Source organism: Rhinichthys klamathensis, unplaced genomic scaffold (genome assembly GCF_029890125.1).
Source record: "Rhinichthys klamathensis goyatoka isolate OS25496 unplaced genomic scaffold, OSU_Roscu_1.1 h1tg000746l_1, whole genome shotgun sequence".
NCBI classification, from domain to species: domain Eukaryota; kingdom Metazoa; phylum Chordata; class Actinopteri; order Cypriniformes; family Leuciscidae; genus Rhinichthys; species Rhinichthys klamathensis.
This window is the reverse complement of record NW_026607155.1, coordinates 44394-61080: the sequence shown is the minus strand read 5'-3', so window position 1 is coordinate 61080 and position 16687 is coordinate 44394. Positions and strand designations below refer to the sequence as shown.

The following is a 16687-nucleotide window of genomic DNA, read 5'->3' as shown; positions in this document are numbered from 1 at the left end:
ACCTAAACATAGCCTAACTGTTTAGAAAGAAAACACCGAACGATTAGCCTAATGCGCATACATCCATCTCGTGAATGTATAGTCTTCTTCATGCATTTGCCATCATCATCCATTTGCCGCTTTTCCACTGGCCAGCGCGAGCACAGAGGCCGAAATCATGCCTCACAGCACTCCTGTAAAAAATAAATCTCTATACAAATATATCAGACGCTGCCATTTAGTCTTTATTTACAAACTTGGACACCACACGCGGCTACTGACTGACTAGGTAACTTAACCTACTTGCATTTTTCATTCGTTAATGTCTCGCGGTCTTGCTGTTTTTTTGTTTGTTATACAATTAAAACTAAAAGTCTGTTGTAACGCAAGCCTTACTGAACAGGTAACGAGTAAAATATTAATGAAAATTGATTAGTAATGCCTTACACTACTGCGTTACAGCAAAAAGTAATATGTTACTGTAATGTATTACTTTTGTAATGTATTACTTTTGTAACGCGTTACTCCCAACACTGTTCATAGCGTCTTCGAGATGATGATCAGGACAAAAACTCCTCTGCTACGGTGCAGGGCATCAACATTGAAGGATCTAGGAACACAACAAACCATTTGTCACAGAGCCAACAATATTATTATGCAATGCCAGGTTTATTAAAAGGAAAAAGCTACAGCAGAGGGGAAATGCAGAAAAGAGAAAGAATACACAGAAAATAATTTCTTAATTAGGATAACAGAATTTATTTTTAGGTTTGCTTATTCATTTAGTATTGCTCATACAGTGTCATTTGTTTGGATGTCAAAACCTTAAAATAAATTATACACTTTAAAAATGTAAATTTGATCAATTAAAAAAAAATAAGAAAATGACATGCATGGTGATATAGATAAAATATTGTGACAAAATGGAAGTTATTTAATGAGCTTCCTCGGTTCACCTGTGTTTCCTACATCTCTGGCAGCAGCTTTCTTCAGAAATGTTGAAGCCGTGGAGCTTCCACTCTGTTTTAGAGGGGTTATTTTGTTGCTGCTGAAAACACAGAAACATTTTTTTTATCAATATTTGTTTACCACTGAGCAGCTAGTTTCAGCCAATGTTCAAGCTCCATGTAAGTGACGTCACCGATTAACAGTAGGCTACATACCTTTGTTTACATTTATGTTAAATAAATTATAGCTCACTTCCAAGTAAAACCTTTACAAAAACTCTCATCTACACATAAGAGATGATTAAAAGCCCAAACTTTCATAAACAAAAGCTCAACCGAGTTAACGTAACTCTTAACGATACCTCTTCTGAAAACGGTTGAGATGCTAACGGACTTTTTCCGAAGACACTAAACCATGTGTATAAAGTAAATATTCAACAAAAGTGTGTCAATTACAAGTAAGAGAAGTGTCAAGAACAGTTGTGTGTATTATTTGTGTGATTTTAGAGACTAATCTCACCTGAAAGCAGTGAAAACAACAGCGAGAGAGGGAGTTTTGCTGCTTGTCAGTCGCAGTAGTCCCGCGCCGTTTCCATGGCAACTCTGCGCCGCTCCAATGTTTGAAAGCAACTCGAAAGTTCACGCGCACGGCCATTGATTAAAGCACGTCAAAAGCATGCATTGCAGCATTTACAAATATAAATATGTAAGCAATAAGGTACGAGAGGCTGTGCTGTATCGTGAATAAGTAACGGCTGGAGGGCGTTGTTAGGCACGACGCGAAGCGGAGTGCCTGCAACCCCTTCAGCCGTTACTTATTCACGATACAGCACTTGCCTCGAGTACCTTATTGCTTTTATAAAACGGTTGCCACACAATAAAAATATTAAAGCCGAAAAATATGTATCTATGCAACTTTCATGAAGTAAAATCACTAAAAGCCTGCCTTCCGCTGGAAAAAATAGTCCCGGAACGTGAACAGCAACAGAAGTTACATATATTATTTCGCCAATAGATGGCGGCAAAGACTGTCTTTATGAGTGAGTGAGTCTGTAGAGAAGGCTTTTGAAAGGACTCGAACTTGTGATCACGGAGAAGACAGACGCAACTGACAGATGACTAACGTTATGCACGGAAAACCCCATGACTGTTAAAAGGACAAAATATGCAGCGGACATTCAAACGCATTTTTTTATTATGAATATAGGACTGACCTGAAGGAAAATGCTACGTCTACTGTAAATGCAGGTACACTCGCTTACTCGATCTCTCACAATGCTCTGCTCTAGCTTTAAATGAACAATATCAATGAGATGAAACATCTGTTTAAGTTGGTAAGAGTGGTTGCTAGGGGTGTTGTGTAGTGATACATAGAACCGTTGGGTGAAGCGGTCATAGCCGTGTTTTATCGTGAATAAAGCACAGCTATTGACCAATCAGAATCAAGGATTGGAACTAACCGTTTTATAACTAGAATTAGAACATTACTTAAAAAAAATCTCATAAATATTAAATTATGAATTTAAAACTAATTTTGGAGATCTATGGCCCGTTCTATAATAGTTTAACAAATATGAAACTAAATGTAGCCATTAAATAAGCACATTTAGTTTCATATTTGTTGAACTAATATAATGTTATTTTTTTCCCCATCTGCTGATTATGAAAATTGAACAGCATGAGTAAGATGAGCAATATATCGGGAGACATGATGGGTCAGACATGATTTTGACCACTTCATTAAGTTTTGTTTTGTGGAAAGCCTTTCTTTAAAGTGAATTTCGTTTTGTGTAAATTGTATCGTAATTTTAATCAAATTTCCATCAACCAATTGCTATAATAAATAAGAATCAAACATATAGCAGACAATAATCATGACATGGAGGCGCGGCGCGGCGCGGCGCGATTGCATTGCGTGAACTGGAGAGCAAATCTTATCATAAATTAATTAACCGAAACTCAGGTATGCCTCACAGACATGAGGAACTATAGAATGCTTGAAATGTCTTTTAAACAAAACAATTCAAAACGAAAATAAATCCATTATGTGCATTTCTATAGGTGCCGCCCCAGAAAATAAGCGCATTATTGATGCACAAGTCATTGTAGCATTTATTGCATGATCACATTATGGAAGGTTACAACTTATTTTTTCCTTCTCAATTGAACCTTCCAGCAACGTTCTGGGAACAAAACAATAACTTAAAAAATAATCATTAAGCAACGTTCTTTATAAGTTGTTTTGAGGTTATTCAAAAAATAACCTTCCAGCAACGTTCTGGGAAAGTTGTTTTATGGTTGCAAAACAATAACTTCAAAATAACCATTAGGGAACGTTCTCTATAAGTTGTTTTGAGGTTATTAAAAAAAGAACCTTCCAGCAACATTCTGGGAACGTTGTTTTATGGTTACAAAAAAATAACTTAAATATAACCATTAGGGAACGTTCTTTATAAGTTATTTTTGGGTTATTTAAAAGTAACCACCCTGCATCGTTCTGGGAACGTTGTTTTATGGTTACATAAAAATAAAACCTAAAAAGAACGTTCCCCTAACGTTAGTATTTGGTTCCCAAAAAAATAACCAAAAACTAACGTTAGGGGAACGTTATGTGTTAACTGGGTAGCTGCTAATATATTCACCTCAGAGAAGAAGTTACATGGTTTGTGTTTCATGTGGCGTTTTTATTCATTTTGATTTCTCATAACTTGTGTGTTTTTGTGGGCGATTCGGAGTGAACTGCAGCACTAATAGTCCTAATAGTCCAGTCATTTTAAGCCAAAATGGGGGTCGTCAACCTTGAACAAATTGCAACAGAAGCAAACTCAACTGATTTTGTATCCTCAATATGTCCTGAGTAAGGAAAAAAAAAAGCCCCGAAGAATCCCATTAGGGGAAAGTTTCGAAAAATACCCAAATATATCCCATTCATACGCCTATTCATTCTTTTTCTCACTTGAAAAGGGTAAAAATTTTAACCTTTAGATATCATCATGAAAATCACTGAGTTGATTACTTACATCAAGACAAACAAAAAATTTAACAAAAGTTTTTTTGCAATTGTTTGTTAGCATGGGCAAACGGTGCATAATCTAATTACATATGTGCTAATTTGCATAAATACCCAAACAGATCTAAACATTGGGTATAGCAGGTGAAAATGTCTTGTAGAATTTTGTTGACATAACAGTAAACTATTTAATATTAAGGTCTGAATGGAACCCATTTAGGCTACCCATGAACATTAATGCAGGAAGAAGTACTTTAGAAACCAGCCTTTATTAATTATTATGGCAGAGATGGGGTTTGGGGCTGGGTCAGTGCGACTGTTTCTGGGGGATGAGTCTGAGGGAAGAACAGGAGACATGGGTAAGGAGAAGACAAAAGGTAGGTGAAATAAAGTGTCTGGATCAAAAAATCTAATTACGTACACAATGCACTCAATGCCCAAACCCCATCTCTGCAATAATAATTAATAAAGTACTTCTTCCTGTATTAATGTTCATGGGTAGCCTAAATGGGTTCCATTCAGACCTTCACATTAAGTCTTTTACTGTTATATGTCAACAAGATTAAAAAAAAACATTTTCACCTGCTATACCCAATTTAGATCTGTTTGGGTAATTATGCAAATTAGCTAATACGTAATTAAATGATGCACCGTTTGTCCATGTTAACAAATAATTAAAAAAAAACTTGTAATACATTTTTTGTTTGTCTTGATGTAAGTAATCAACTGAGTGATTTTCATGATGATATCTATTATCATTTCATGATAATTTTAACCCTATCGTAAAACCCCAGAACACTGGGAATATACCAGGGGCGATTCTAGGATTTCAATATCGGGGGGCTCAGCCACCTGTGGGTAAAATATATTTTTTTGTAATGTTTTAAACTTTTTTTTTTAACTACATTTGTGCAGTAAAATCAACTTTAATGAAGAGCTACATTTATCATTTTCATTCATGGAGATAACATGGAAAATGTGCCAGGCTTTAGTGGAGGATTTCTGTCACCTGGTGGAAAACACACATTTAACATGAAAATGACATGAAATTACCACTATAACCAGTAGATGGTTGCTGAGGATCACTCATATATTAGCTCATTCGCCATTTCCACTCGTTTAGCATGTTTTGCTTTTGGATTTATTATAAAAGGAATATTATAATAAATTGAAATGTAAAATTCTAACAATTTTATTGGACTGAAGTATGAAGTAGGAATTGAATAAAAAGGAATTTTAATAAAAAACAACAAAAATAAGCCCAGATTTTTACAGTGGATGGGGCTAAAGCCCTCCTAAAATGGGCCTATAGTGACGCTCCTGGATTATACGACACTTGTTTCATGGGACCATTCTGTGATACTTTTGCATCCATTTTAAAAAGCTTGATGCTGGTCGCTATTCACTGCCATTATATGGACGAGAATGAGCGGGACATTTTTTACATTTCTCCTTTTGTGGACCGAAAAAGAAGGAAGGGCATACGGCATCAGAACAACACCAGGGTGAGTGTTTTTATTTTAGGGGGAACTACATTTACTAGCAATGGGCAATACATGTGTGCAGTAAATGACAGTATTTTTTAAAATCATATATCCTTCTTTATTTTTTCTGTTTGATGTCGTCTTCTGTTCCTTCCGATCCCCTTTCATCGTTTCTTTTTCTCTTTGACGGTCTGTCCTATTTGATTGTTTCTTTGATGTGCGTTGTCTTTCAGTTTTGGTCTCTGATCCGGACAGGCTCACAGTCGAATGTGTGTTTGTCTTTTAGCAGCTCATCATGACGACTCAACAGTGACGAGTCCAGATTATTTCCTGTGGTGTATTATTGTCAGCATTACTTGTGTGTGTTTTGGCCCTCTGATGCTTTTTTAGCTGATGTTATATGACTATTTTAGCCATGTGACCTTTACGATATTAAAAAAAAACCTGAAATGATGTGTCACAGATACTCCCTCTCAGAGGGTTCAGTTCCTGCTGGGCACTGAGGATGATGATGAAGAGCACATACCACATGACCTCTTCACTGAGCTGGATGAGATCTGCCTCCGGGATGGAGAGGATGCTGAGTGGAGAGAAACCGCCAGGTACTGACCCATGTGACTCGGTCATGTGATACCACCTCAACCAGTCATATCTAGCTTCATACTGCATTCACCGCATAATTATGAGATGACAGCCCATGACGTTCTACTCAGAGCTGTTCTCGTCTTGTGCATTTCTATTGCACTCTACGGTAAAATGAATCTGCAGCGGTCAGGTGGTACGAGTTAGAGCTCTTCTAAATTGTAATTACGAGGACGTGAATGCTCTTTACAAGTTAAAAATCTTGTAAAATTATAGTAAATCTGGCACATTTAGTCGTTTAATACGCATTTATGGTTCAGCGACAAATCAGGATGTCTGAGAAGATGAAAAGGATAATCCTGATTTTATTCAATGATTTTATTGCGCAAAAAAGTGGCATAATCATAGTAAAAAGTAAAAATGTATACATTTTCATGTCATAAAAGCATAAAAGTATTTTGTGTGCAATCTGATTTTATTAAATGATTTTAGTCAGTGACTAAAAAAGTGATCTAAAACAATTACCTTTATGATTTTTGAATCTTTGACCTTTTTGAATGGCCTTTTTTTTAGCTTAATGATCAAGACATCCCAGAAGTTTTCCACTACTTTTTACTTGATTATTACACAGATCTAGAGTCATTTATTCTTTTTTTTTTTTGTGTCAAAAATGATATAGATGTTTTTCAAAATGCATGAAACCAACACGATGAATGCAAAGATTACATTTCAAAGAACCTGACTTGCTTGTGCTTTCACCATCTACGACATCTTTATTTGTTTTTAACCCATGAATAATTAATCAATATTTTTGGGGGGCTTTTGACATGACGTGTAAATGTTCAGCGTTGTCCAGAGATTGACTCTTGGCTGCTCTGATATGTTTTGAGAGCATGAGTGATGCATTAAATCTGTTGAGCGGCATTAGTCTAAGAGAGCTGAGGTTATATAAAGAACCATTGTTGTGTGTGTGTGTGTGTGTGTGTGTGTGATAAAACAGAAAGGCTAAATACAGCACTTATAATGATGATGATGGTTTCTACATTGTCAAATGGCATCACTTCTAAATGCAAGTGCACTCAGCACAGGAATTATTTTTATTTTGTCTTCATGAAGTATAGACAATGTAAATTGTAGTCCTTTACATCCAAAAAATATGAAATATTCACATGAAACAACACACATCCTCATTTAGTTATTCAGTTAGGGTTATAAAGAAGGGCAAAAATACCATTTAAAAAAAGATGAATTAAAGGGGTGGTATAATGCCCTTTTCACAAGATGTAAAATAAATCTCTGATGTCCCCAGAGTGTGTATGTGAAGTTTTAGCTCAAAATACCCCACAGATATTTTAAATAGCATGTTAAAGTTGTCACTTTTTGAGAGTTAGCAAAAACGCACCGTTTTGTGTCTGGCCCTTTAAATGCAAATGAGCTGCTGCTCCCGACACAGTGGGCGGAGCTTCAAGAGTGTGTGTGTTAGCAGCTCCGAATACCTCACGCAGACACACGCTAAAATTTCAGAAACTGTTCTGCCTTTTATGTTTAAACCTGAGTCAGACAAAAATGGAGAGACTAAGAAGTGACAACATCTAGAATGCAACAGGACATCTCTGAATGGTTAGTTGATGAATTTAACTATCTTCAATTAGCATATTCTGTCATGATAATCTATAAATCGCTCGTATAGGTGAGATGCACACAGAGTGACTTTCTATTGCATGTGAAAAGACAGATGCACAGCTTGAGCAGACTCACAAATGTGCTCGACTACAACAACTCTTCCTCTTCTCGTGTTCCCGGGGGCGGGGCTTATGTAAATTTTAGGGTTGATGATGTCACTAACCCGGGAGGAAACTCCTGTAGTTCCTACCAGCCGTTTGTTGTAGTCTTTAAAAAACGATTTCTTTAAAAGCAAATATCTCCCTTTGCTTTGAACTTTGAGCGTTGTAACTTTGCAGATGTTGTTTATGCTCCAACAGCAACATTACACACACTAAAGGCCAATTTATACTTCTGCGTCGGGTGCGCGCAGTAGTTACGGCGTAGCATACGCACAGACGCGTACCATACGCCGTACCCTTCGCCGTAACCTGACGCGCACCTCCTCAAAAATGTAACTACACGTCGCGACGACGCGGACCGCAAGATCTGTGATTGGTCGGCTTGGTAGCATCGCGTTTCCTCCTATGCATTTCCGGCGTGTTCTTCTGCACCGCCCGCCATTTTTAAATTCTGAGTACAGCGAAACTGTTAAAAAAACTAAAAATTTACCTTTTCCACCTCGATAAGCTCCAACTCCAACATGATCTGCTCTCTTTCAGTCGGCATTGCTTGTAGTAACCTAAACTCAAAACAGCCGCGAGGAATCTTCTTCTTCTTGCCGCGAGGAATCTAAACACAGTGGAACATTAAAACCCTCCGCCGCCAACTAGCGTTTCGGCGCTGTACTGCAGAGCAACGCAGACCTAAACGCAGAAGTATAAATGCTCATGACGGCGTTGCCTACGTGCGTAGCCTACGCCGTACACTACGGCGTACACTCGACGCAGAAGTATAAATTGGCCTTAACTAAAGTTAGAAAAGTGAAATCATAATCAACCACCTCTTTAATTTTTCACCTGCTTATCATTGCAAACACTGAATGACAGTTCATAGTGCTCTCAAGTTGTAAACAGGCATATTTGACATGTGAAATAAAGGACGTATGGCTTGTGCACGATATTCCGATTCTTCTGGATTAGTACGAGAGCTTCTTGTTCTGACATGCATGGGTCATCTGGCTGCTGGTGTGATGGTTTGAACTGTGTCCAGGTGGCTGAAGTTTGAAGAGGACGTGGAGGACGGTGGTGAGCGCTGGAGTAAACCGTACGTGGCCACGCTCTCTCTGCACAGTCTCTTCGAGCTGCGCAGCTGCATCATCAACGGCACCGTCATGCTGGACATGAGGGCCAGCTCTCTGGAGGAGGTCGCAGGTAGCGCTTTTTTATGCATCTAATCCAAAGCGACTTACAAGAGAGGAACAAAGCAATTCGTCAAGGAGCCAACAATAGTCGTAATATATAATGCCAGGTTTATTTTACAACTAGGTTAGGAAGCAAGCTGGAATGTAGATACGATTTGTGTGTGTTTTATTTTAAAGAAATGCAACAAATAAAATAAAAATATCATAGAACTGATTCCAGTAGGCTTTAAAAACATGGTGAAATCTGTCACTTCTAGGTCACATTTATTCCAAATAGGAAAATGGAAATGATCAAAGAAAAATCAAGACTTTTTTGGAGAAAGTTTGCATTGAATTACATTTCCCCAAATAATCCTCATTAATGCAACAAAGAAAATCCAATTCTGAGTCGGTCGGATAAAACGAATTGTGAACTATTTATGCAACATTTGTTGAACTTTTCTTTAATACACACTGATTCAAATTTAGTTTAAATTCATTGTAGTTTAACATTTTTACTTTAAAATACAGTAAAAAATTACAGTAATGTAGAGTAAAGTGATTCTCATTATTGAGATTAAAGCTGCAGTCCGGAACTTTTCCTCTTTGTCGCCATCTCTCTGTTCGAAATCTGTAACTGCAGTGATTCGCGGAATTATCATCTTTACGTGGGTTGTAAATCGGCATGAAACAGCGCGGATGAACACAGTGCTTTGAGGCGAGTGCTGCTGTCAGTCACCGCGCTGTGTGGATACTGTCATACAGAATCACTGATTCACTTTTTGAAAGTTTGACCAACATAAGAATTTTCATAAGAAAATGTCTTCTGAACAAGTAAGTAACATCCATTTTTGTTCTGACCAACTAAGGGGGGAAAAGCATTCGACATGATAAGCTTCGTTAGATTTAATCAACGTGATTTACAGCAACCGTGCAAATTATAGCCTACTTTGTTCTCAAATTGTTCATGTTAACAACATCAGCATTGCGTGACTAATGTTAAATTTAATGTGTTTTATGGTTACCTGCGTAGTTCAGAATTCATATTCTCCATAATAGCAAAACGAGAAAGGCACAACAAAGGAAACTCCATAACTGTGTGAATTAAGAAAACGTACTGTTACACGATTGAACTATTGAAATGTCTTACTTGTTCAGCAGAAAAAAGCCGTCTCTTCTTCCGTTTTGAACCCCTTCAAAACACGGAGTTCACGCACTTTTCAAAAGCCCCGCCGATGTTTAAATCCTTGTGTTCGCATGAGACGGTTTCTTTCTCTTTCTCTAGCCACCTTAAATCCGAAGTACGAAGTCTTTTGGGTTTTATAACTGCTGAATCTCCAGTTGACACTGATGATTGTTGTTTGGATCTTTCTGGATGCCATAAGTTTAATTATGTAAAGTGCTGCGAGAAAAGCCTATACATCTAAACATCTCGTCACGCGCAGTATAGCCGGCTAGCCGAAACTCCTTCTTTATGTGTACGGGTGTGACGTAATGACGCAAAGACATGCTCGAATTTCCCGCGGAAACCCACCAGTACCACTGGAATTAAAATCATTATTACAAGCTAACTGTTTTGAATCTAGCTATGGCAAGCAGATAGTTTTGACCACTGGCAGAATAAGTTTTTTTTAATATAATTATTTTGGATTATTTTTAACTTAAAAAAGTTACGGACTGGAGCTTTAATTACAATTCCAGGAAAACGTAAAAGCAAAACATACGGATGCATCACGTAATGAGAGTTCGGGGGAAAACGTAAAGGGAAAAAAGTGGTCATAAAAATAGTAGTGCTGCCAATTGAGTCAAAAAGCAAACACTTTTCTGTAAATAATCGTGATTAATCGCACTAAACTAAAAGTTTGGTAACACTTTATTTAGATAGTCCTCTTTAGACATTCAAATAACTATAAGTAACTTTGTAACTACATGTCAACTAACTCTCATTAGAGTAGTAGTAGGCTATAGTACTGACTATAAGTAACTTTGCAAGTACATGTAAACTTATTCTGCTAACCCAAAACTAACAGTCTATTAATACTCTAATGAGAGTTAGTTGACATATAGTTGCAAAGTTACTTATAGTTAGTAGAATGTCTAAAGTGGACTATTGTACCCTAAATTTGTAATATTTTTTGTATTGCATTGTTTTTATCATTGCTTCCATTGTTTTTGACCCATGTAACCTTGTATTTTACATACAACAATTTACATACCAGTAAAATTTTACAATTCTTGATTCTAATTTTTATACCACAACAATAAGCTTTATTTTCTTTTTGTAAACTATTATTGGTTGTTTTTGTCTTTTGATTGTGAGGCAAACTGTGACCTGAACATGTTTCCGTGAGATTCACTCTTTTATTCTTTCCGGTGAAATGTTTACCATCTTTGGTCAAATGAGCTTCCCTTGTCAAATTATCACATTGTAATAGGCTGTGTCTGTGCCAGCGCTCGTATGCCTCCGAGGAACACCTTAAACTGAGTTCAACACTTTAATCTCTGTGGGATTGGTGTAAGACGTGTGTACAGATTCTCAGTGTTTACAGCTCAGGTAATTGACATTTATGTACAAAGATTTAGTGTTCAGCTTCTGAGCTTTGATATTTCTTGAGTTGAGCCTGAGAAAGTGTTGCATATTCAGTAGGTCAGTAGCAAAGATACCGACGTTATTTTGGAGACTTATTACTCTGAATATTAATAAGTCTATTTTCGGACACAACCCTTAAAGGGGTCATGAATTGAGAAATCAAAATTTTTCTTGATATTTTGACATGTAAGACGTCATTGTACTATAAAAAATACCCTGTAAGTTTCAGAAGTCAAAACTTCCTTGTTAGTCCCAAAATGGCTTTTATTGAAAACCAAGCTTCCAAAATGACTTGTTTCGGATTTTGTCTTAGTATGTATGACATCATAGTGTGACAAAAGACCGCCTCTGCAGAAGAAGATCGACGCCCACTTCTACATCACTGCCTCTTTAGCTCCGCCCACTGATTCATGCAAACACAGGATTACTCCAAAAACCATAGAGATGTTAAACTATGTAACGAGATAAACACGTCTGCGTTTCAACACTTATAATGATAAAATACATTACTACCTCACAAATACACAAGGAATAAATATGAATAAAGATGATTAATTTCTCAAACATGTATGGCTGAATTTCACCGGGTGCCATTTTTCAGCATCGGAAGTTTTCAAAACAATTCCACACGCGTAAAATTATTGTAATATGAAAAACTGTTACCCAATCTTATCAGTGGCTGTTTACTGTTTCGCAGAGAGAGGTAAAAAATGATAGAAAATAGCCTATTACTTCTAATTTAGGATGATTTTTGATCTTGATAACATTACAAGTGGACCTCAAAGAACATTACAACTTTTAAAAATGCAGTTCATGATCCCTTTAAAGTATTGACTACAAATTAAATTACTGATTCAACATTTCCACCTTTATTGCTGTTGGGGCATGTTGTCACAAAAAGTCAACGTGAGTTGGATGATCTGTATATTTCCATGTACTGTATAGGTTCAATGCGATAGAACAAGCATCAAGAGGTGACTGTGCTGTGGAAATGCATTGTCTTTGTTGTTTAGTGTCAGTCATGAATTATACAGCGTTTGCACCTTCTCAGTCTCTTAAGCATGTGAATTTTGCATTACTCATAGCTGTTCTGCATCTTCAGATACATGAGACGGGTCTCTGAGCTGCTGCTCCATCGCTTGTCATCAGCATCAATGTCAGTTTCTGATGCAGAGTTCAAGGAACATCTGCAAAATAGGCACAGATGAGTTTTTTGCCAAACATTTAGCATAGATTAGCCATTTAAAGCACATTAGCTCCGGATATATCAAGACAGCACTGGTCAGACACATGCCTTGCGGGGAATTAATGCCTTTAGAAATTCATCACTCTATTTATTATTCAGGTTTGGTTTGAAATGAATAATTAACACTTTGGTGGAGCATATAAGTTGAATATACCATTTGACAGCTCTATAACACTGCAGATCACAATGACAATAAACGTGAAAAGAAGATTTGAATGACATCAGATGATTGCAAAACTACTAATTTCGTTGTGATGTTAAGTTTGATATATATATGTACAGGTGAAACTCGGAAAATTAGAATATCGTGCAAAAGTTAATTTATTTCAGTAATTCAACTTAAAAGGTGAAACTAATATATTATATAGACTCATTACATGCAAAGTGAGATATTTCAAGCCTTTATTTGTTATAATTTTGATGATTATGGCTTACAGCTTATGAAAACCCCAAATTCAAAATTAGAATATTATGAAAAGGTTTTCATAAGCTGTAAGTCATAATCATCAAAATTATAACAAATAAAGGCTTGAAATATCTCACTTTGCATGTAATGAGTCTATATAATATATATTAGTTTCACCTTTTAAGTTGAATTACTGAAATAAATTAACTTTTGCACGATATTCTAATTTTTCGAGTTTCACCTATATATATATATATAAATATATGTAAACATACAGTATATGGTGAAGAGAGAGGGGTATTAATGATAAATAGATAGATAGATAGATTTAAATAGTTTTTGTATGTATATACAGTATATATTTTTAAAATGTATTTATATTTATTCATTTATTTATTTATTAATAAAAGGGAAAATAATGAGACTAATAAGTTTTTTAGTTCAATATTGCAATATTATCTTCTTATCTGCTGCTGATCATTTGTAATGTTGTGTGTTGAATTTTTTAGATATGGTTCTGGACCAACAGGAAGTGGCTGGACATCTTGAAGATGATGTCAGGAGGAAGGTCAAAGAGGCTCTTTTGAAGCAGCATCACCATCAGAACCAGAAGAAACTGGCCAATCGGATTCCCATCGTCCGCTCCTTCGCTGATATCGGCAAGAGACAGTCTGAGTCCAACTGCACCGACAAAAACGGTATTCATTTGTCTTAACACAGGAGGTCTGATTCTGCAGATGACAGTAAAATTAAATACACTACAGCTCAAAAGTTTGGGGTCAGAAAATGAATACGAAATTGGTATGTTTTTTCAGTAAAGTATACATTAAATTGATCAAAAGTGACATTAAACAGTGACAGATTTATATTTCAAGTAAATGCTGTTCTTTTGAACTTTCTATTCATCGCGAATACTGAAAAAAAAAGAAGAAATACATCAAAGTTTCCACAAAAATATAAAGCAGCACAACTCTTTCAACATTGATAATAATCAGAAATGTTTCTTGAGAAGCATATTAGAATGATTTCTGAATGATAATGATGCTGAAAATAAATGAATAAATTACATTTTGAAACATATTACAATAGGAAACTGCTAATTTAAGTTATTAATAATAGTTTTTACTGTATTTTTGATCAAATAAATGCAGCCTTGGTAAACATTTCAAAAGCATAAAAAAATCTTACCAGCCCCAAACGTTTTGAACGATAGTGTATAACAATATGCAATGTTCTACACATTTCTTCCTTATAATTCAGAGGTGTGTAAAATTTCTTCAAATGCAGAAACCCAAAAATACACACAATTTCTGTATTCTGTACACAGATATTTTTGGCTATTTACTTGCATTTAATTCAGTAACTCTGGTGATTTGCTTAATTTGACTGTTTGTTGTTTCTGGTTTCATTAGAAATGTCAGATCCACCATCTCACAGTTTCAGCGTCTCTGTTGTCTTGTGTGTGTGTGTGTGTGTGTGTGTGTGTGTCTGACAGGCGCTTCATCTCATCTCTTTAAGTCTTCTCTGTGGCGATCAGTTGTTTCAGATGGGAATGATGGGCAGGTCTCATCTTGTTCTCCATGTTGGCCTCTGTGCTGCTCGTCCAGTGTGTCCATCACTTCACCTCTCCCTCCTCCATCCTCCTCATCCACACACCCAAACAAGAACCCCACCGCCACCTTCAGCCCGGACCGAGAGGACGGCTTGGATCCAGGCAACGTTTAACTTCAGAGACTTTCCCTTCTGCTGTAGTGCTTCCTAAAACATAACATGTAAAGGTGGTTATCTCAGAGAATAGGTTGCACGTGGTAAAAAACGTCTTAAATGGTGGAGGACTCTTTTCAGGACATGTGCGGCACACTTGATTATTGTCATTTGCAGTGCTTCGTGAGATGGGCGGCGCAAAAGAGGTTTTTTTTGGTGTGAATTGCTTGTTACGATTTTCTGGTGGAGATTTATTTGCAGAATCATGGGTGATATAGTTTTTCAACAGGAATTTCGCTTTTAGACATGATTTTGTAAAAATTAAGTTGAAATGCAGGCTGACGGCTTCAACAAAAGCAAATACCATTGATTAACAACCTCGTAGCTGACATTAAGGCCGTGTGTCCACCAAAGCGTTTTCCCACGCGCCTGGCGTATGTTTTCAATGGGAGCGCCGCGTTTTTTAAACGCCATGAGCGTAACGAGGCGCTGAGCGGTTTTTTCACGCTGAAGCGCCGAGCGCCCGGCGTTTTTACAGGTCGCCGAGAGTTGAAAAATGTTCAACTTTGGGTAAAACGCAGCGCTCATCACTGTCACTTTTTACTCAACCGTCCAATCACAGTGGAGGAGGGGCGGGGCTAATACCACACCGACCAACTGTCACAACATTCTTTCTGTACAATGACATCAACTGGCAGAGCTAACCGAACAAAATGGATGAAACATTTTTTTTTTTGTAAGAAACAAATTATCTGCGAAATCAGTTACAAGTAAACTGTGCTGCGGATATTCTGTATCATAGCAACGAAACGTATCAACGGAAAAAACGCTGCGCTGCCTAAGGCCGTGTGTCCACCAAAGCGTTTTTAGCCAGCTGAAAACGCTAGACGCTCTGCTGAAGACGCCTAGCTGTGAGCGCTTGAGAGTGTTTTGGCAGAGGAGCGTTTTTTCCGTTGAGACGTTTCGTTGCTATGATACAGAATATCCACAGCACAGTTTACTTGTAAATGATTTCGCAGATAATTTGTGTCATACTAAAAAAATATTTTCTCATTCATTTTGTTCGGTTAGCTCTGCTGGTTGATGTCGTTGTACAGAAAGAATGTTGTGACAGTTGGTCGGTGTGGTGTTAGTCCCGCCCCTCCTCCACTGTGATTGGACGGCTGGGTAAAAAGTGACAGTGATGAGCGCTGCGTTTTACCCAAAGTTGAACATTTTTCAACTCTCGGCGACCTGTAAAAACGACGAGCTCTCAGCGCTTCAGCGTTAAATACACGCTCAGCGCCTCGTTGCGCTCATGGCGTTTAAAAAACGCGGCGCTCCCATTGAAAACAATTGAAAACGTACGCCAGGCGCGAGTAAAAACGCTTTGGTGGACACACAGCCTAAATGCTCTGAAGCGCCCACAACTAGGCGTTTTCTGCAGAGCGTCTAGCGTTTTCAAAACGCTTTGGTGGACACACGGCCTAAGTCTGTCTTTGATGGTTTTTGTTATCATTCAAACCAATTCCCATATGGAGAAAATGAATAGGTTTGTTGTATTCTATACGCTGATTTCACGCAGCCGCCATTTTGAAATCGAAAGCGAGGCTCCGGTGGGAAGAACCCCGGAAGTACAGATAGACAACAATGCCTTGGACTACCAACCTGAAGCTGCTGCCGCGATTTACACTATTTGATGTTAATATCCAATATAGGATATGTATATAGTTCGTTCCTGCTTCTTTTTTAACGTTCTGAATTGTATATAATTTTTTTATTTTTTTTATAAATGAATTTCACTGTATATAGTCTA

General features: G+C 37.2%; 1 protein-coding gene across 1 annotated transcript in view; it reads left to right on the top strand.

Annotated features, from left to right (window-relative positions):
• Positions 1-16687, top strand: part of slc4a10b (solute carrier family 4 member 10b) — a 91158-nt gene that overhangs the window by 31277 nt on the left and 43194 nt on the right. Inside the window, exons 5-8 of the mRNA XM_056242708.1 lie at positions 5884-6022; positions 8817-8977; positions 13698-13886; positions 14684-14902. Coding sequence (XP_056098683.1) covers positions 5884-6022; positions 8817-8977; positions 13698-13886; positions 14684-14902 — 708 coding nt within the window. The remainder of the gene's footprint in view (positions 1-5883; positions 6023-8816; positions 8978-13697; positions 13887-14683; positions 14903-16687) is intronic.